The 23,339-nt window shown below is 35.4% G+C and overlaps 1 protein-coding gene across 1 annotated transcript in view; it reads left to right on the forward strand.

The window, feature by feature from the left end:
* Positions 1-23,339, forward strand: part of LOC108716137 (laminin subunit alpha-2-like) — a 433,274-nt gene that overhangs the window by 130,683 nt on the left and 279,252 nt on the right. Inside the window, exons 5-12 of the mRNA XM_041562932.1 lie at positions 4,700-4,879; positions 5,935-6,024; positions 8,196-8,313; positions 9,290-9,468; positions 12,545-12,644; positions 15,849-16,009; positions 17,070-17,210; positions 19,294-19,470. Of these exons, the coding sequence (XP_041418866.1) occupies positions 4,700-4,879; positions 5,935-6,024; positions 8,196-8,313; positions 9,290-9,468; positions 12,545-12,644; positions 15,849-16,009; positions 17,070-17,210; positions 19,294-19,470 (1,146 nt within the window). The remainder of the gene's footprint in view (positions 1-4,699; positions 4,880-5,934; positions 6,025-8,195; positions 8,314-9,289; positions 9,469-12,544; positions 12,645-15,848; positions 16,010-17,069; positions 17,211-19,293; positions 19,471-23,339) is intronic.

A 23,339-nucleotide genomic window follows, 5' to 3' on the forward strand; every position in this document is an offset into this window, starting at 1 on the left:
ATTCGCTAAGCGAGGCGAAGTTACGCTAGCGATGGTTAATTTGCATACGGCGCCAAATTAAAATTTCAATGGAGGAATACGTAGAATCACTACAAATGCCTGGGAAACCTTCAAAACATCAAATAAAATTTTTATTTTGCCCTACACATGTGCCCACTGTTTAGTTAAGTTGCCATGAGTTAGGAAATGTAGGGGGAAAGGAGGGGAGCCCCAAAAATTTTTTCGATCTTTTTCAGCCTATCACCCATAATATAGAAAACACGCCAGCGTTTTTTGGGACTTAGAAAAAATTTGAACTTTTTTTGAAGCAATCCTTATCTACTCTATTGCGCTTCGTCTGGTCTGAGGTGGCGAAGGAAGTCTAGCGTAAAAGGTAGCGTTCAGTACACTGCGCGCGTTAGTGAATTTGCATAGTTACGTCCGTAGCGAAAATTCGCCAGGCATAAGGGTGTGAAGTAACACTAGCGAATTTACGCCAAAGTTCGTTAGTGAATTTGCGAAGTAATGAAAATGCCCAACGCTAGCGAATTGACGCTAGCGTTCGGCGCTTCGGCGCTTAGTGAATTTGCCCCTATTTGTATCTTGTTCTATACCGAGATTCGTTCCTAATTGATTACATTGCAGCTTACATCTTTATTTACATATAGACCCTATGCCCATAGATCACAGCCCCCTGTTTATATTATATGTCTAAAACATAGTTGAGACACATTTATGATTAGGTTGAGACCCTGCCCCTAATGAGCAATTTATAAGTAGCTGTGTTAAAAGCAATACTATACCGTAATATAGGGTGAACACCGAATGAAGAGATAGTATGTAAGGGGTAACACAGAACCAGATCAATTATGGATATAACAGCCCTTTGTAATTAGGTAGATGGAGACATTGTGCTTTTAACCCTTCAGATTTTTACGTAATTGTAACATTAGTTATTTAAATGTCTAAGTAGAGCTACTGTGTGGTTACAAAATGTCTTGTTTTTAACTTGTTAATGATATGAAATAGTGGATATATTGTGTTTAGTTTTTTACGTGTGTTTAAATGTTATACTTAAAGTGATACGTACTATTAACGATAAAGAAAGTACTTAAAGTGATATGTACTATTAATGATTGCAATACTGATCATGTGACATTTACCACCTGTCTTTTCCCGCCCTTATGTATATTTAGGCGGTTTTTTGTTCAGTTTGTAACTTTGAGAAAGGCCTTGGGGAGGCCGAAACGTTAGTCCCATACAATAAATCTAAGTCCTATAAGTGCAGATCTTCTTGCAGTAGAGATATATATATATATATATATATATTATATATATATATATATATATATATATATATATACACAAGCTGCAATTAAACATTTACTGCATGTGTTATTGTGAAATATATGTTAACTGTGTATGGTGCTTTTTTTTGCATTCATGTCAATGCAGGTAAGAAAACCCAATTAATCTGTTCAGTTTTCAGCTGGGAGAAACAGATGGAGTCATTTTTAAAAGTGCACAAAAATAAAGTGGAAAGCTATTGCAATTTGTTATTTCAGCATAACATTGGAACAGGAAGGTGACACAGGCAAGCAAAGTAATAATGTTGAACAGTGGTCCCATTAAGAACTCAGCTGAAGGGTATAGTTGTCAACGACACAACAATATTTGCTAAACAGTTCATTAGGCTGACATTTCCTTAAATTCTTTGGGGAACCACAGAGTTAGTAAAAGTGTGACAAGCACAGCCCATGACATTTCACCAGAAATTTAAAACATGGCATTTAAAGCAGATCACTCCTCATTAATACATCCCAAGGAACAGGCTCCTGTTGTTGCCTTTAATTTACTGAGCCAGTGAGGCATCTATTAGATGTGCTTTTATATGAGATTCTGGCATAAGAAGAATTATGCACTTGCCTTTCTATCTGAAACATTTTTGGAACCAGCAAAGTTCTGCAGATTATTATTCTTTGTAGTATATGAATGCTTAAATAATGTCTTGTAGTGCTAACTGCAGGCTACCTACTGTTGCAGAGAATTTAAGGAAACTGAGTAAATATACAATTGATTACCTACCAAAAAGAAGCCTTTCATGTTGCTTTCTAATTTTATTTTTACACCTCTACTGCTATTGTCAAATTATAATGTCTGCAAATTTTAAAGACGATGATTTGGAGGATGCTGGAAAGCATATATATAGTTTCTGAACATGACTTTCAAATAGACATATGGAGATTAGAATGTATCAAGCATAGGCAGCGATATTTTTCCTGAGTAAAGGTCTGCATGCTATGGAAAGTATCACAGGGCAATTACTAAGAAAGAAAAGCTTTATTTAGTTTAGATTTAAAATCATATTTATGGAATATGTTTAAAAGAACTGCCATCTGTGATGATTTCTGAATTGATAATACACAACGCATTACAATGCTGCCCTTATATTGAGTCAAGCCCTTGCTATGTAAAAGTGTTGGGTATGCTTCAGTTCACCTTAGAATTAAGGTAACTTTTTTTCTGTATCTGATCAGTTTAACCCACAGTAATGTTGCTCTCAGTTGTCCTCAAAACAGGTGCTCATTTTTAAAAAAATTCTTGGCTTGGTTTTGGAAGCATAAAGACGCAAATTTGCTGTAAAAGAGAGCCTGATGCAGCCCTTGTGGCTCCTCAAGACTTTTTTTTTCATTTGAATGTGAATCAAAGGTAAAAGTTTGGGGGCCCCTGATCTACAACTGCTTTTTGGTTGCCAGGGACAGTTGCTTAGGGGGTTAATTTATCAATTTTTGAATTCTCGTTCTGCCACAATTTGCATACATCAATATCATAAGACTGTGACTGCGAAGTTTTTCTTTATTGTGTCCTTTTACCTGATTGCATTTTTAAAAAAAAAAAAAATTAAATTGTGCCACCTACTAACTCAACTAAAGCCTGTCAAGATGCTGAATTTAGGCCTAAAGGAATGTACACATGAAGCCACTTGGATTTGTGTGTAAAATACGTCATAACTTGGGATAAACTGAAGAAACTGTGTTATTTAAAGTTATCTTAATTTATTTAATGCATGTAACCTTTTCATTAGCATACCAAAGCACCACTGTTCACGCTTTAATTAGATGGGATGCTGTGATGCAATTTTCTGTATTAAATGGGATTAGTGGGTTAAATGTGTTTAGAAATTCTGTGTTGAACACGAAACAAAGTGGCTTCATCTGTATGTGCAGTAAATTGACATATAGATGTGGCACCAAAATATACCAGTCATGGGATATATGAAACTGTGGCCCTTCACTCCTTAGGCTTGTAAAATAAGATCCTTGAAAGGCATTATTTAGATATATTTAGCTGTATTAAGCAATAAAGTTGTATTTAACCTGAAAAACTTTTTTAAGGTATTCAGTCAAAACTCTAATTTCCATGGTTGAAAAAAACCTTTTTTGTAAACAGCTTGAATCCGAAAATACTCCAGCTAAAACATGTTGACCATGCTGGCCAACTACGTCAAAGTCATCCCATATATGGCCAGTCCTATGCTCAATTTTCATCTGATTCATTAAGAATTCTATTGCTTCATTATACATTTTAGTCCCTTTGTAAAATGTATAATGAAGCAATAGAATTCTTAATGAATCAGATGAAAATTGAGCGTAGGACTGGCCAGATATGGGATGACTTTGACGTAGTTGGCCAGCTTAAATATATTGCAATATATGGACAAACAATCCCTGTTTTGTTTAAAGGGTAAGGCATTTTTTAGTAGCAGTATGCACTCTGTCTTAAATATATTGATAATGGGTTGAGTGCAGAGGACTCTTGTATTTGTCAAGAATTCTCATGTTGCTTCACCATAAAAATGTACTGGAAATTTTTGCAAAATAAAAAAATGCTCTCTAGTGTTTTCACACCCAACTGAAAATGCAAACATCTGAGAAATGCTCATCGATTTTTCTTAAGTGCAAGATGTGGCAAGAACAATTTAGATGAATTTTCAAATATTGATATAGCTGTCCTTTACTATTGATTAATACTTGCTATGTGTCTAAACTCCCATTAAATATAACCAAAGCCGATCTGTGGCAGTATTTGTAGGTTTCTTGTTCTTTCGGTGATCTTTACACTCGGTAACAATCATGTGATGTTCTGTGTCAATACTTAACTCATTTTGTCAATGCTATAATAAACTAATAGCTGACCCTGTGACTTGGACCAAGACCCATGTATAAATTTCATGTGTGTAAAATTTCCACTAATTCAATTTTGTTTGCAGGGGATCATGAAAAAATGGGAATATTATCAAAATCATTATCTGGTATTTTCAAGGTTATCATTGTATAATTTTTAGCATAATTTCAAATGAAGTTCCAAAAGTACATTAAAAATGTGCTCATTAAAGCACAGGCAAATATATATACTTTCTATGCCAATGACATACATTTACATATAACATTCTTGCTGGGAGCTGAAGATCTGCAACTTTACTAAAAAGTGCCTAAGATATGTATTTATTTATAAAAATATACTTGCTTGCTTGCATATTGATATTCTTGGCCAATTTAGGTAACCATGGCCATCCAGGCCCAACTGGGACACCTGTGTTACTTACAAATAAATCAGCATATACAATCAGTATCCTAATGTAGTGTTAAATAACAAGCCATAGTATAATATTGCATTTGGTGACATGTAATAATTGCTGATATGTTTGATTTTTTTTTAGATATTTACTTCACTTATAACTGGAAGACCAAGTGCAGAAGATCCCTCTCCAGAACTCCTTGAATTCACATCAGCACGATATATTCGACTAAGTTTACAGCGTATTCGGACTCTAAATGCTGATTTGATGATGTTATCCCAGAGCAATTACAGAGACAAAGACCCCATTGTTACAAGAAGGGTAAGTATAACGGAATATAACATTTTTCCTACATAAAATTGTGACCCCATCATGTTCATTTTGAGCAATCCATATCAAATGTGAATGGAAATTCTGGTTAGTATGTGTAGCTTTCGTATGTTGGCTTATGAGTAACACAGAAGCATGCATTTGATTTCCAAGGGTCTGCACAAGTTATATTGAGCAGTATACCAGAACTCAAGTCTAGTGTCAAATAGCAGATCATCACACAGTGGCAGAGCTATCATTGGTTGTAGATTGATCCATAAAGACCTAGCTATTTATTAAATTATTATAAACCAAATATAAAATATTACCAATCATCTAGGAATATCAATATTAATCAAATGCACTGGAGATCAAAATCTCAGACCCACTGGGGCAGATTTATCAAAATATGAGTTTAGAGCTCACCAGAAAAAGTTCACTCACTTTCTATTCCTATGGGATTTTTTAGAATTGTATTTACAGTATCAAATGGTGAACTCTAAGTTTCACTCATTAAATAGGATTCTAAAAATCCTAAAGTGAGTGAATTTTTCTGTGATGAGCTCTAATGTTACATTTTGATAAATCTACCCCACTGTCTGAAACAATGACCAGTTCAATATATAGTTGATGAATATGGACTATGCCAGCAATAATCACATTGCTAGGAAGCATGCAGTGAGATCGAGATTAGAGCTCACCACAGAAAAATACACCCACTTTGTATTCATTCATATGGGATTTTAGAAGCATATTTATCAGTAGGTGAAAGTAAGTGTTATTTTTGTGGAGAGCTCTAATTTCACATTTTGATAAATCTTCCCAATGTGTTTGGCTCTTTGTGATTAAGGGGCAGATATATCAAAGTGCAAAATTAGAAAAACTCACCTGCTTTCTATTTACTGTATTCCTATGGGGTTTTTAGAAGTGTTGTTAGTTTCTGCAAACTTTGTTCAGAAGAGAGAATAGATAGCGTTTGGCACAGTAGAGACAGCTTCTTGTTTAATGATGCCATATTTCAGCATATTTTTTAATACATGGTTATGCTTATCATCCTCTTTATACAGTATTTCTATTCCATAAAAGATATTTCTGTGGGTGGAATGTGCATCTGTTATGGTCATGCAAGATCCTGCCCATTTAATCCAGCCACCAAAGTAAGTACATCAAATTAAATGAAATAAATTACATTTTTAAAAATAATGTAATATTGTAACCCAGAGGAATGCACTTGCCAAAACAGATATTTTTATGTGATCATCATATAAATCAGTAAAAAACACATGACAAGGTGCTTATTATATTTCTGCTGAACATGGAAAATACAAGCCTTCGCAATGTTATTTAAGAACCATCATCAGGTACACATGTATTTCAGGAATTTATTACATGTTTCTTTCAGTATTCATTAGTTTGATAAGCATGCTTTAGATATAAATATAGGATATCTTCCTTATTAAAATAGGGTTTGTCAAAATAGAAATAACATGATTTGCTGAGTTCCAATTTTAGCCTTCTGTTAATGTAGCAGTGATGTCACTTACTACATTATACTATTTCAGGGATATCTTAACATATTCCACAGGGCTTTAAAGTGTCAGATTAGGGTTTCTGGGGCTAATTGGGGCTGCCATCTCGAGACCTCCCACCCCAGTCGTGACCTACAGGTCCTGCTTATCCAAGTGCAACCCCATCTCCTTGCTTCTTCATTCTGGACTCAATCACTTGATCGCTTAGTAGTGATGGGCGAATTTATTTGGCATTTATTTGGATTTTATTTATTAAATTCGGGAAACCGAAAATTTGTCGGCGTCAAAAAGAAATGGATGCCAGGGTCAGTTTTTTTGGATGCTGGCGCATTTTCGCCAGCGAATTTGTGCTTATGTCAAAAAAATGGAAACCGGTGTCAAAAACGAGACACCGGCGCCGTTTCGTGAATTTTTCGCCGTTTTGCAAATTTCACGGTAAATTCGCGTTTTTTTTTTTTTAGCGACATACTTTAAAATATGTTATACCGAATTTAAAGGGATAAATATATACAGTATATTTTTAGTAGAGGAGCGGGTAATTCTTCCCCTTTACAAACCCTGGCAAGACCCTGTCTATAATTCACACTCTTGTTCTAGAACCATAAAACTACAAAAATATACACATTTAAAAAAATACTCTGCATTTATATCTGCATATCTCTTATTCCTAAATGCACATAAATACACATCATTTTACGTAATCTTTTCCTATCTACCACTTTGGAGAAACTCCATCTTATCAATTTCTTTTACTGTCCCTAATAGGGATTTAAGAAAATCTATACAGTGTAGTTCTCTATAAAAAATAAATGGGGGAATGTAATAAAAGTCATAAGGAGCAAAACAATTAGCACAAATAAGAATAAAAAATTGTAATGCTAGAAAGTAAACCAACCCCGCCTCTGGGCTCCTTCTATAGTTATTGTATGTTACTTTTAGGATTCAATTTACTCCTTTATCAGGCTCTCATTGGTAAAATATACAGTATTCTCCTTTTGAGAAGACACACACACACACAACAGGTGGATGCAATCTCTACTAGCACTTATGTCAGACCTCTGAAATTAATTACATTAGTTGTTTCTATATTGTACACCTTCCTTTGTGCTATTATGTTTCTTTTCTGTCTCCTTTTCTTTACCATTCTATTTTCCTTCATATACTTTAAATTAAATCTATTAAAAAAGCAGCAGGAAATTCATATCTATTATCCATGCTTTTTGACTTGGAGGAATGCCTTTGGAACAATGCTAATATTTCAGTGGATATAATTGTACCCTTACCTAGAAATCTCAACATGCATAACATAAAATGTGTAACTCTGTCAATTCTTATTGACAGATGGGTCCAATTTAGGCTTAAATATAGCTTTCTAAAAATAGTTAAAAGTGGCCTTTCAGTTTGCAAATTTGAACTTTACAAATCAGCTACAAACTGTTTCGCCTGCTTCATGGCTATACTTCACTTACATGTGAAAACCTTAAATAACTAGTACTTTCAATTAAAGTCTTTAGGAAGCCTTGCTTCAATGGAAGATCACATTTGGGTATCTCAAGAGAATATGAAGATCCATCATGTTTTCTACAATAAGAAATGGTTATGTCAATAACAGTACCCAAAGATGAAAATATAGGAAAGGTTATATGACTTACAAAAACAAGAACTACATACATAATTTTATGGGTTTTTTTGATATGTTGTATATTGGGTAAATGTGATAAATTGCACCTTATTAAACTAATAAGCAGATGATTTATTTTTGCATAGTTACGTACTACTTTTTTCCTTAATTACTGTAGAAATCATCTTGTGAATGTGAGCACAATACCTGTGGAGATAGTTGTGATCAATGCTGTCCTGGATTCAACCAAAAACCTTGGAAGGCTGGGACATTCCTTCTGAAACACGAGTGCGAACGTAAGTCACTCATGGTATTCAGCTATTAATCTTAAACAACAAAATTGATTATTTGTCAATGCAAAGTAAAATAAGTCTGACATTTTATTCTGAAATTCATTGTTCTATAATGCTCTTTGTGGTATTTATTGTAATCAGCTTTATTATTTACAATAAGAGATTTGTTAAAAAAAACTGCAATAAACACCCTTTGCAAAGACTGAATGAAAACTGCTTAAAGGGGTTGTTCACTTTTGAGTTAAATTTTAGTATGATTTAGAGAATCGTATTCAGAGATAATTTGTAATTGGGCTTTATGTTTTATTATTTGTTGTTTTTGAGTTATTTAGCATTTTATTTAGCATCTCTGTCTGCAATTTCAGCTGGTTGCTAGGGTCCAAATTACCCTAGCAATCCATACATTGATTTGAATAAAAGACTGTAATATGAATAGGAGAGGGCCTGAATAGAAAGATAAATAATCTAGTACCAACAACAATAAATTTGAAGCTTTGCAGAGCATTTGTTTTTTAGATGGGGTCAGTGACAACCATCTGAAAGTTGGAAAGAGTCAAAAGAGAAATGCAAATAAATTAAAAAACTAAAATAAACAACAATTAAAAAACTAAATAATGAAGAGCAGTTTTCCATTTCACCTCTGTTAGGTTTGTAGATTTCTTCTATATAGAACACTAAGGCTAAAGTTCCTGTTAAAGTGCAAATGGCCCCTGAAGCAAGGTTTTTATTTTGAAGGCCTTGGGGACACCTGACACAAGGAACCCTTAGTTTCATATGACATTAAAATAGTAGACACTGTAGCTGTTCCATTTTTTTCAAAGTGATGTAATTTTGGGGGGGTTTCGTTCAAATTAAAAATCCAGTCTAAAAATTATGGATTTGGCACATCCCTATTGTATATCAGATCTAGTAGGTGCCCCTGTATAGATAAAACCCCTTCTGCTTGATTGTTTACTTATACATTTTTGCATTGTTACAGCCTGCAACTGCCATTGGAAGAGTGAAGAATGTTATTATGACCAGCAAGTAGCAGACAAGCGCCTCAGTTTGGACATTCACGGAAACTACTCTGGTGGTGGAGTGTGCATTAACTGCACAAGTAATACAGCTGGAATTAACTGTGAGACATGTATAGACCGCTTCTACCGGCCAAAAGGGGTATATTATGCTTTACATTATATTAGCCAATTCAATAAAAAACTCTCTAAAGCAGAAAAAAAGAGGAATTTAATAGTAATCATAAGATTAATGTATTATTTAGCAAAGGGGTAGTTCACCTTCAAATTCACTTTTAGTATGATGTAGAGATTGATATTCTGACATAATTTGCATTTGTTGTCTACTTTTTATTTTTAGTGTTTTTTTAATTATTTCGTTTTTTGTTCAACAGCTCTCGATTTGTAATTTCAGAAAGTTTCTGGTTGCTAGGCTCCAAATTACCCTAGAAACCAGTCAGTGTTTTGAATAAGAGACAGAAATATGAATAAGAAGCGGGCAGAATGGAAAGATGAGTAATAAAAAGTAGCAGTAAGAATAAAATTGTAGCCTAACCAAGTAATAGTTAACCTGTTGGAAAGAGTCAGATGAAGGCAAATACATGAAAATTACATGAAATAAAAAATACTCTTCAACAGTATCGGTCAACCTGACACACTCTCCTCAGGACTTTGCTGATTTTTTTAAAGACATAGTAGAGTCCGTCCACAATCAAATCCCTACCTCTACTAATGCAAACCAGCTCCTCCTTCCTAAGTCCCCATCTACATAATTCTTCTTAATTCCTTCCCTCCGTTTTCTGAATTCTCTAAACTTATCTTTTCCTCCCCACTCACAACTGTGTTGCAGAATTTTTACGCCACTAGTTACTCACATCTTCAATTCTTCTCTAGCTTCTGGAACCTTCTGAGACTGCTTTGTGCAGACTTTCAAATAACCTTCAGGTTGCCAAAGGCCACTTCTCCATCCTTATCCTCCTTAACCTATCATTTGCATTTTATATGGTTGACCACTCTTTCCTGATGCAGATTTTGTATTCACTTGGCAACTGCAACCAGGCTCCATTTTGGCTTTCTTCTTACCTTTCTAACTGATCATTCACTGTCTCCTATGCTAACAGAACCTCTTCTCCAGTTCCACTTAATGTAGGGGTGCCGCAAGGCTCTGTACTTGGTCTGTTGTTGTTCTTCCTGTATACTCTATTTTTGGGAGATCTCATCCACTTATTTGGCTTTAATTGTCATCTGTATGCTGATGATACCCCAAATATCCACCCCTTCATTGACAGCTGAAACAGAGGCTCAAATCTCTTAACTGCCTCCTAGCAATTTCGAACTGAATGAACCAGTGCCACCTCAAACTCAACCTAACAAAAACTAAACTTATCATCTTTCCACCTAAGCCTGGTCCTACTCCCCTATTTACTATCTCTATTGATGGCATGCTCATTAACACTGTCAACTCAGAACGCTGTCTGGGGTTAATCTTTGACTCCTCTCTGTCCTTCTCTGATCATATTACCACTGTCAAAACCTGTCACTTTTTTTTACGCAATATTGCCAAAATCCGTCCCTTTCTTTCACCTGCTACTGCCAAGATGCTCATGCATGCTCTCATCCTATCCAAACTAGATTACTATAACCTTCTACTGACTGGCCTCCCTAACTCCCATCTCTCCCCCCTACAGTCTGCTGCTAGAATACTCCTGCTCTCATCCAAAAGGGTACAGGCCCCTACCCTGTTAAAGTCATTATCATGGATTCCTGTAAAACAAAGAATAACTTATAAACCCCTCCTCATAACCTTCAAGTACCATCATTCCTCTGTACCTAACTACATCTCATCTCTTGTTTCTCTATATGAAACCTTCGCTCCTCTCAGAGCAAGCGCTTGGTTGCACACCCCACTACTACTGCTGTTTCCTGTATCAAACCATTCTGTCTTGCTGCTTCTTATATTTGGAATGCCATTCCTGAATCTCTGGAGAGAATTCTCCTTCACTGTCTTTAGAACTAAACTCAAAGACTACCTCTGGGAGCACCTGGATAACACTTGAACTGGGAACTGGCACTTATATGACAGTGTCACACACTGTAACCTACAGCACTTTAATACCCCCTGAAATGTGTCTGTTACCAGACCCTCCCATTAGTTACCCTCCCATTTAGACTGTAAGCCCTGCATATATTTACATGAATTGTATTTCTAATAATGCACTTTTTGTTACTTATTATTGCAGTGACCCATTGTTTGTTGTTTATTGTTTTGCTGTTAAGTGGTATGCCCTCAAGGATCGCTATACAAATAAAAATATACATACATACACTATGCTAAACTTCATATGCTTCATAGAAAAAATAGGCTTCCATGTTGCCAATTTCTTTCAAAGCTTGGACAGCTCCTTAGATTGACATGGAGGGCTCCCATTGGTTGTTTTAGAAGGCAAGGATCAGATGGTAATGACGTCTACATTTTTTTCCCCAGCAGAACACTTTTTTTCTGATGAAAGTCTAGTATGGATTAGAGAAAATTTTTACCACTGGTGAATCCTTGAATTTTATTATAAAACTATTGAACCAAAATTGTTTACTCATCCGTAATGGAAAGCAAATACACTCAGCTTGTAATATATGCATTCGATAAATCCATATAAAAAAATAAAAACATAATACAATTTCACACTTTGATTAATTAGTCTTGCATGATAATGTACTCCATATGTATGATTTTATATATATATATATATATATATATATATATATATATATATATAATAATCGAAGGATGGACCAGCGCTCCAGTTCAAATAAATAATAGTGCTTTTATTTATCACCCTGCATCCAACGTTTCGGCCCGCATCGGGGCCTTTATCAAGGATCCTTGATAAAGGCCCCTATGCGGGCCAAAACGCTGGATGCACGGTGATAAATAAAAGCTCGATTATTTCTTTGAACTGGAGTGCTGGTCCATCCTTCAATTATTATACAATACTTTTTTGACCAAGCACCCGTGAAAGCATAAGTGGTTGGAGTGCAGGTACCCTTGGACATATATATATATATATATATATACACACACATATATACACATTTATATATATATATATATATATATATATATATATATATATATATATATATATATATATATATATATATAAGCTATTATCTAGACTAAGTGAATGAAACAAAGCTTAGAAAATATTAACTACTGGTCTCATGCTTTTCATGTTTTTAAGGTTTTACCAACTCAACACTATCCCTGCCAAGCATGTATCTGTGATTTCATTGGCTCTTTACATGATATCTGTGTGAAGGATGAAAAACAAGCTCCATGGGGTAAGGGTCTGTTTGAGATTATAGATAGATATGTTTAATTAAAAAAAAATATTGTCAGTTAAAAATAATGAATACTCTGATGTGGAATAGATGAATACCTTCAATGAAGTGTAGCACATATAGGAAGGCTTGCTTAACACAGCTTTATCAGATTTACTTTATAAGCAAACCTACTAGTGAATGAAACTATGTACCTGAGTTCAATAAGCTACTCACAATTTAAAACACACAAAGCTAATGCACACTGAAAACAGTTTTTCAATGCCAGTTTCCATACATGGTTTAATGGCTTTAAGTTTTATTTCAAGAAATAGTAGAACTTAGTGACCTTTTTTACTATAAAAAAAAATACAGGCTTATCGTAGGTTGTGAAGGATCATTAGCACTGTCTGAATGCTAAAGGAAATCATTTTAGTTCAAAATAATTAGAAAAGAAATTTATCTAAGTGAACTTATCTATCATATGCTGTCTCAGCTTTTGAAGCCATATAATTAAACTGGCTAAATATAACTATTTAACTGGCACATTTGTAATTAGCACAAGGTTAAATGCTGCGTTGTTTGACTAGCTTTTAATCTTACTCAAAAATTAAAAATGTATTGGTTCCATCTACCATGTTCATAGGGTGCCATATGATGCATACCAAATCCTAAGGAAACTTATTAACAACACTGAATACATTTGGTCCTGGGCAGTAACCCATATCAACCAGTCAATGCGTGAATTTGTTCAATCAGTTACAGCTAAAAAAATAAAAGCAAAACCTTGACATGTGAAAAAAAAATTAATCTGTGAACAGCCTGTTTAAAATCTTTTAATACCTGCTTCTCTGGTTGTTAAAAGGTTAATAGTAATGCTGCAGCATCAACTTAACCACTTACTTTGGCTGCTGGCTTCTGAACCTGTTCAGTTCTTCTTAATTCAGATTGCTCAACACGTCCTCCAGTCTAGCAGCCAATGAAAAGATGGCACTGCTGGTTCCAATAGAAAGTCTGCTCAAGCTGCATGCTCCTATTTCTTTATCCTACTTTCCTCTCCTGAGGTCAGCTTAAAGGGAGTCTGTCATGATTTTTATGGTGTAGTTTTTATTTCTAGATTACACTGTTTTGACAGCAAACAATTCATTCCACTATGTATATAATTTTATTCCTGAACCAACAAATATATTTTATTATGTTGTAAGATTGGTTTGTAGGCAGCTACCTCAGGTCATTTTGGCTGATCCTGTGTTTTCAGATAAAACCAGCACTTCATTATGGAACACTTTCAGATAAGCTTTTGTTTCCCTTACTCAATGTAACTGGAAGATTCACAGTGGGACTTGGATTTTTGTTATTGAATGCTCTTCTCATACCAACCAGTGGCTGTTACTGGGCTGTTGATGGGCTGCTGGGGGGGGTAAATGAAAAGGGGTGATAACACTTCCACTACAGCTGTAAAGAGTGACGGAAGTTTATCAGAGCAGTCACATGACTAAGGGCACCTGGGAAACTAACAACATGTCTATCCCCATGTCAGATTTCAAAATTAAATATAAAAAATCTGTCACTATTATCTGATGCGTTTTGAAAAAAGAAAATGTTTTGTTTTCCTGTGACAGAATCCTTTTTTTTTTCAAAGTAAGTTCTGCCTGTGTAAGCCTGCATTCTTGAATTCTTGATAGTGGGGGAAATGTATCCAGCTTATATACATGGTAGGAGAATGTAGGTTTTACATGTCATTTAAGGGATGAAGTAACATACTTCGCAAAAACTATATTGCTCAGCATCCAATGAATAACTAAATTACACAATTTCCAGCTTCATCGATTACAAGGATTAAGCATTCTCCAGCTACTTTGAACTACACCCCCAGGTGTGTTGCCTACGCTTTTGGAAATTAGATCTTAAAGCATCTGAAACCTCTTGCTCAAAATTTAGTTGGAGAATGCCTGTTGCACATATACTCACAACTGTTCTAGGCACTCCATGAAAGAGTATCTTTCTTTATGATTGCGAATACAGTTCCTGCACATAAAGGATTGTTTATGCAAATCTGACTTTTTCCTTAGAATTAAAAACCTATTTCCCTTCCCTCTGAGACGATATTATATTGCTTGGAAATTGATAACTGCATTACCTTGCCAATAGCTAAAATGATTTGCTTCCACAGCCCAATTATATGGAAATACTTTATAAGAAGGCTAAGGATATTTTCATTTGTATTTTTTCTCATCTGTATTATACAGTAATTTGCCTGAAAAGGACAACCTATTGTTATGTTCATTCTCAGTGGATATCATTAGGTGTACCCAGGAATAAAAGCTTATAGGGCAGCGCAGTATCATAAAATGTGCTACATAAACTGCCATTTAAAACCCCTTTTGTAGAATATGCATTTCAATGGAGATTTCATAACATAATTTTATAATATGCATTGAAAAGGCCATTTCCTTTACATATTTGTGAAGTGCAATAAATAAAGTGCTTTCCGAGCAAATGTGTGAGGAAAATGATCACTCAAGCAGTAATCTGCTGTAAAGTTCCAAATGGAAAGCAATATATATCATACACATTATGAAAAAGTATGCATTCTCTGTGTGCATGTTATGAGGAAAAAAAAGTTCATTTGTTGGAAAATGAAAGTCTGCTAGATGTCTGAGCCAAGCACTTAAAAGGGTAATCGCCCATCTAGGTATATCTAATGCAAAAAAGAAAGTGTATGAGAAAGAAGCAAAATGAAAAGCTGATTGCTGGCTAGGTGGCTACTATGTACATATTTTTGCATACTCCTGTATTATAAGAACCATGGCAATGGGAGGTTTTGGGGTTGCATATATAAACCAAACAATGTGCTTTAGTCCAAAGTAGAAATACATTTCAACTAAAACAGACAATGCTCATTCTGCTTTTACACATCAGCCACATCAGTATATATTTAGTTGAACCCACTCCTTATCATTTGAATGGTGTCTTTATGAAATAAGTATAAACCATGCCCTTCATGAAAGTGATTCAGCCCTGGAAGTTCAGCATGTGAGGGGCAATTAAACCCTCTTAGCATACATGTATAGTTAGATGGAAAGTGTGATTCCAGCAGGGGGCTTTTGTTTTTTTGGGAAACAATTTCAAAATAAGACTTAGTTCACATATAATTATTATGCATGTTAAAGTATAACATAAGAAAGTAACTATATATATTTAATATATGTCTCATTGATTTAGGAATGCTACCTGGTGCCTGCCATTGCAAGCCTGGCTATGCAGGGGAGCGATGTGATAAATGCGCCGTGGGTTACACTGGTTATCCGGAGTGTGTGAGGTGCAACTGCAGTTTAATTGGCAGCTCAAATAAAGATCCATGCATTGATCCGTGCATCTGCAAGGTCAGTAAATGCTAATATGCTGTATTTCATATTTACTGTCTGAGACACACCAAAAACTAAGCATGATTAGTTTTTTGAAGACTAGACAATGAAAGCAACAATATAATATATTATAATGAGGAATGAGGAATACTACTTGATGATTCAGTAAAAATTGCTGTGCCGTACTGTAACTTGTACAAGTAGCTGAGAAATGTTTACCTTTCTGCAAGATGCTATGGCACGTTTCAATCTCCCCATCTGTAAGGTTTCTGACTTCAGGGGAATCTCATACAATAGGTAAACATGCTTTCTTGTTATCAAGTCAGCAATCAGGTTGAGTCAGTGTAGAAGAAACACCAGGGTAGTGTACATCTATGATGTATTCATGAGTAGGCACTTCTATCTCATATGTCATACTATTGATGAAAATATATCATGGCAACATGAAGCTACTTATTAACACTTTCACCCACATACACATTTTTGCCTTATATTAAAGACAACATGGTTTACATAGAAAGCACTGAAGTTGCATGATTACAACATAGATAGAGGATTTGTGCCAATGGATCCATCATGTGTACCAATGGATCACATCATATCTCTATACAGTGCTGGCTTATGGGTGTCCATAGAATCTAGTGTCAATTGGCTCAGTTTACTTGCATATAAAGTGTAATTTGCAGATGCCATTTTGAAATCATGCATTGTAAATGACATAATCGTGACGCCAAAAATTTGCGTCAGACACATCTCCCCTTGTGGGTAAAAACACAGCAATTGGTGCCAAAAATTGTAAATTGCACGCTCAACATATGTAAACAAGCCCTTTAGTCTACTAAATACATTTAAACATATATATATATATATATATATATATATATATATATATATATATATATATATATATAATCCCAGTAGGATTTATGCTGTTTAGTTACCATCAAGCTACTGTTTTTTGTCACAGAGAATTGAAAGAATTGAAAAAATCTTATTTGCTATCCGTTTATCTGTTTCATATAACTGTATAAACAATAATTACCCATGCTGACTGCTAACTAATAAATGTTGCTTGTAGAATAACGTTGAAGGACAAAATTGTGACCAGTGCAAGATTGGCTACTTCAACCTCCAGAAGGATAATCCCCAAGGGTGTGATCAGTGCTTTTGCTCTGGAGTTTCCAATATCTGCACGGAATCTCGCTTTGCTTACACTAAGGTGAGCGCGTCCAGGATAAAGCTTCTTCTGTTTTTTCTGCATTATTTTTTTACCTTCCTTTTACATGGCAAAAACCTGTAAGTCTGCTAGTATAGTCAATCAAGATGAAAATGCATCAGATCTATTCTCACTGCAGAGTAATTTATCAGAATGCAAGCCTACATGAAACTCATGTACATTAAAAAATGTTTTAATGTTCTCAGGAATTAACAACTAGGAAACTTGTATAGTGATTTCCAACAGTGGCTCATGAGCAACATGTTGCCCACTAACCCCTTGGATGTTGCTCCCTGTGGCCTTAAAGCAGGTGTTCATTTTTGAATTCCTGGTTTTGAGGCATGTTTTGGTTGCATAAAAACCAAGTGCACTGACAAATAGGGATGTAGCGAACCGCGGATAATGTGTTCGCGAACGCGGTTCGCGAACACCGGCAAAAAATGCAAACAGTTCGCGAACAGTTCGCGAACTTCGAACATCCGAAAATCGAACGATCGAAGGATTTTAATCGTTCGATCGAACGATTTTCGTTCGAATCGAACGAAAATCGTTCGATTTTAGCGATCGAATGGTCGAATGGTCGAACGATTTTGACGCGAACGCCTATTGGCGAACGTCGCGCGACGTTCGCGAACTTGCGGCGGACGCGAACAGCCGATGTTCGCGCGAACAAGTTCGCCGCCGAACAGTCCGCGACATCCCTACTGACAAACAGAGTCATCTGTAGGCTGCCAGTCTACATAGGGGCTACCAAATACCCAATCACATCCTTTATTTGGTACCCAGGGATGTTTTGCATGCTTGTTTTGCTATTCAACTTTTTTAATGTTTGAATTTGGCTAATGGGTAAAAAGGTTGGCTATCCTGGCGGTTAGCAATATTGTAAAATCTCTAATTGAATAGGCTATAGTTCAAAAAAATTGGTATCACAAATGGGAATGGAATTCCTGCTATTCTGAACAAGATTAGCACACATATGGCTTCTATTTGGCACAATTGAAGCACGGCATTTTCTTCTTTAAACTTCAGCAGTTAACGTATTTAATCTATTGGATGAAATAATCTTGCAATGCAAAAACAATCAATGCAGTACAAAATCACACAATAACCTTTAATGTCCCTTCATGTTCAAAATAGGAAAAGTTGGTAATTGAAAGCATATAAAGTAAAGGAATTTTGTTAACATTACATTAATCTAATTTCCATTATGATATTGAAGAACACTTTTTCTTGCTTTATAAAGCAGCAATTTAAGGCAATTCAGTTTCACAAAAATCTCTCAAACTACACTGGCCATTTAAGTATAGTATTATGTAAAGGATGTAAAGGAAACAGCATTTTCTATAGTATAGATTTGTGAAAGTGATTATTTAACTTTAAGCTCAAAAGACAAAGGGGGAAATTTACTAAGCGCTGAAAATTCACCAGCAACGGCTTCGCAGGCAGCACAACAGTTCGCCAGGCGAAAATGCGCTCTGACGACGCTAATTCACTAACATGCGAAGTTGTGTCAAGGGCACAGAACTCTGGCGAAGTTGCGCTAGCGTTAATTTGCCAAGCAGAGCGTAGTTGCGCTAGCGTCGGATAATTTGCATACGGCGGGAAGTTAAAGTTTTGCAGCCTACCAACCTGAAAAAAGGCGCCAGCGTTTTTTTGGGACTAAATTTTGAGGAATTCCTATCTAATCTATTGCACTTCGTCTGGTCTGAGGTGGCAAAGGCAAGTCTGGCGCAAAGGTAGCGTTCAGCAAAATACACATCTTAGTGAATTTGCGCAGTTACGTCCCTTCACCATAGCGCAACTTCACCTGTCGATTGAGTGCAAATAAGCGTCAGAGTCAGTCTCTTTCGCTAGCGAAGAAACAACTGTGCACGTTAGTAAACAGGTGAAGTACCAAAATCATGTCACGCTGGCATCACGCTCGCCCTTTAGTAAATTTACCCCAAAAAGTTAGATGTCTATATATGCATTTATAATATCGTATATTGTCTTGGACTACAGAGTTATTTTGATATCCATCTTTCTCTAATGCATTAGGTAATGCAGACTAATCAGTTAAACGTAAATGTACATGTTGCTTTTTCAGATCACTGATATGAATGGCTGGTATGTTACGGATTTATCTGGCTACACCAGAGTTGCACCAGCAAAAGATGGTTTTGATGGTCCACATCAATTAAGCATTAAAAATCAGGATGCTAGGGCTCAAGGTCTTCAGGAAGTTTACTACTGGGCAGCTCCTCCTACGTATTTGCGTAGTAAAGTAAGTGCTATCAGTAAGATTTTATTTTTACTGGGGTGCATACATTTCTCCTTTTATTTCACATATAAGAATTGAAAGCATTATTTTACATAAGTTCTATTAAATACAGGTGTTTCACAGAGAAGGTTGAGAATTTTGCCGCAGGACTAGATTTTTTTATTTTCTTAAAATTAAATCAGCCATTGACAAAAGCCTTTGTTTGGTACTATGAAATGCATGTAATTTTATGTGGTTAGTAAGTTCCTTCAGTTCATCTTGGTATTTAAAGGGGTTGTTTGCCTAATTAGCTTTTAGTATGATGTAGAGAGTGATATTCTGAGACAGTTTGTAATTGGTTTTCATTTTTTATTATTTAAGGTTTTTGTGTTATTTAGCTTTTATTCAACAGCTCTTCAATTTGCATTTTAAGCATTCTGGTAGCTAGGGACCAAATTACCCTAGCAACCATGCACTGATGCGAATAAGAGACTGGACTATGAATAGGAGAGGCCTGAATATAAAGATCAGGAATAAAAAGTAGCAATAACAATACATTTGTAGCCTTACAGAGCATTTGTTTTTTAGAAGGGATCAGCGACGCCGTTTTGAAAGCTGCAAAGAGAAAAAGGCAAATAACTATAAAACTATAACAAATAGATAATGAAGACAAATTGAAAAGTTGCTTAGAATTGGCATTTGTACTTTGTACTTTTGTAAAAAAAAAAAAAAAAAAAAAATAAGCCTTGTTTGAGCAGCATTAAAAAAAAAAAGCTTATTCTAAGGCATCTTCAAATAAGCCTATTCCTAGTGGCATAACTGGAACATGTTTGGGGCCCCCTGCAAAAACTCTTTGGGGTGGTGGTGTGCACAGTGCCTTCTGAAGGCACTAGATTTGGCAGGCAGTGAAGTTTAAAATAAGAGGGAGGCTGAGAAGTCAGGACTACAATACAGAAGATCCAACAGTCTGGGCCCCTGTCTTACCCAGGCCCCCCATTGATACAATTCTTATAACCTTGCTTAGGTACGGAAATCAACCAGGAATGTAGGGACATCCTTAGACGCAGCATGGCGTTCACTGTACCTTTATTTGTGTATGCACAACAGTGACAAAATAAATTACACTTTAATATGCGTTGCCATGAGTACAGCACTATAAGTCTGTTTCAAGAAAAATATATTATTTCAAATCTTTCTTTACAAATGGGAACATGTGATCAGCTCTGTTGGTAACATTGTATAGAAACAGAACACTAAAAAAGTAACTACAGTTATCTAGCAGTTAGCTATTTTAAATAATGGAAATCTCATATGTTTTAGTTAGAGAAATGCAAAGTAAGGCAATTATTTAGTAATATAATAAAGTACATTCTATCCAGAAGTATGCTTAGAACAATAACATAGGCAGACGTGGTTGACTGCTGTGAGTTAATTGCTTGGGACAAAAAGTGCTCATGTTACTGTATAAGCACTGTAGAGGGTGGGGTGAAAGACTTTAAATACATGATATTTTCTTATACAAGCATGAAAGGCACATGATTCAACATAATCGTCTTATAGTTTATATTCATAATTGCTTCAGTTTTCAGCTTTTGCTGTCTTAAAATGTCTTTAAGTGTAAAACATGAAGAAAATTTAAATGAGCCATAATGCCATTTTTTGGTAGAGACGTTTTCTGGTTGAGGCGTTTTAATTTTGCTGCTGTGCAGAAGTCAAATTAAATTCATGCTAAGTCTGAGTGCCATGTTCCCCACTGTTCTATTCCAACCATAGTTCAGAACTTCCTGGGCACTGTCTTTCATTGCTTACAGAGTTGCAGCATATTCTGGGCCTTTTGCAAGAAATTTATCATCTCAACTTTTTATGTCCCTGTCTCTATTCACTGAATGGAATAATAGCGACTTTCTGTGCAAATCGCTTTAACATAGCTTCAATGCAATAAGGCGGTCCTTTTTGATTTAGTATTGACCATCTCATATTAATAAAACAATTTTACGTAATAGCTGAACCATATAAATGTTTGATACTTCGGTAATACTGAAAGCTCTCACAAATTACCGCAGTACATCTTAACTGTCATGTTGTATCATGCAAATGATGGTCACTGAGATATGCCTTGCCTGAATAATTTAATACTTTACCATCGCAGTGGGTTAATACAGGTTTGCCTCTTTGTTTATCGATCCTTATATGTTTCTGCACACAGACTGCAAACTGTGAAATAGGTTACTTGAAAGAGCTAAGCTCAGGAGAACTGGCACAACTATAAAAATGCCCACAGGCTAAGATGTTTAATGAATTGGTTCCATAAAATATTTTTAATAGTTTTCATAAGAAAGTTCATTACTGTGCTCCCACCAGCTAACATTTATTTTCTGCTGCAAATATATCAAATTATGCTACTGGCAACTCTACAGTACAAATCATTGCACCAAGTGAGGGTAAATGGTAGGGCTGGCATCACAGTTTGTCCAATCAGAATATAAGGGTTTATTGTGGATTAAAATGGGCCAGAATCTTCAGACTATTGTTGTCACTCTTTGGCGTGTAAAAATGTTAGGATAAATGTCAATAATTATTTCAATGTTTGTGCATAGTCGTATCTGTTGATTCATGTAACATTTTGTATAAAACACAATCTGTAAGACAAGCAAAGTAAACTTTGCATGCGGTAATGCAAAAGAGAAGTAACATTCATTTTATTACAGTCATTTATTTTAGAGTTTTTTGGATTGTGCTCAAAGTTTCAGTCAGTACCAGTTCCTGTGACCATAGTCAGCATACATTTTGACAAAAGAAATGCCTTCTGTGTGATACATTTCTCATTTTGACATCAGTACAAGATGTGTTCAATACTTCTATGCTGAGTATCATGTTATGCCAACATTATTCACTGCAAAAGTTTGCATTGCAGAGAAAATGTGGCTGTATTTTCAAGATCGTATAATTCCACCTCTTCATTTAAAGCTTATGTTAACTCTTTACCCCCATTTTACAGTGCTTACTGATATGTTTCATACAATATTCAAATGCTTAAAATATATTGAAGCTAGATTATCTTTATTTCAACTTTACATCTAATGCTTGCCCAGTGGTGTTTTGGTGGGTAATTGATCATGCAATGAAACCATCAACCCCTGTAAACACTGTTTGTGCCAGCTCTTCAAAGCTAGATATTTATTTGACCAGCTTATCCAAGTCCAGCAGCGTTGATATGCTTTAGGGCTCTTAAACATGGGTGTTTTTTATGAGTTTACAAATGCATGCTGAGTGCATAAAAACACTTACAATGCGTTTCTTTAAATGCACCTACATTCCATATGTAACCCTCTCCTAGGGACAGATTTATCAAGGGTCGAATTTCAAAGTTAAAAAAATTTCGAAATTCGAGTCGAACTTTTCTTTTTTAATTTTTTGGCCATTTTTGGTCAAAGTCAAATAGTTTGATCGATTTTCAAAAAAAATAACCTTCGACTTTTTAAAACTTACCCAAATTTGGCTCTAGTTTATAGAAGGTCCCCATAAGCTAACATAGCAATTCGGCAGGTTTAAAGTGGCGAACTGGCAAAGTCGAAGTTTTTTAAAGAGACAGTACTTCGATTTTCAAATGGTCGAATAATCAAAGTATTTTCAATTCGAGTCGGAGTCCAATTTGGCCTATTCGATGGTTGAAGTACCCAAAAAATACTTTGAAATTCAACGTTTTTTAATTCGAAAATTCACTTTCATAAATCTGCCCCCTAATGTTTGAACGTGTGTCTGAACATGCATCAAGTGCAAAAATATGCAAAACACAATGAAACATGGATTGAATAAAGCAAAACTGTGCTGCTCATAAATGCAACCAGGCAGAATATAATGGCATCAATTAGCTGATGCGTTTAGGTGCACTC

This window comes from Xenopus laevis, chromosome 5L, assembly GCF_017654675.1.
Source record: "Xenopus laevis strain J_2021 chromosome 5L, Xenopus_laevis_v10.1, whole genome shotgun sequence".
NCBI classification, from domain to species: Eukaryota; Metazoa; Chordata; class Amphibia; order Anura; family Pipidae; genus Xenopus; species Xenopus laevis.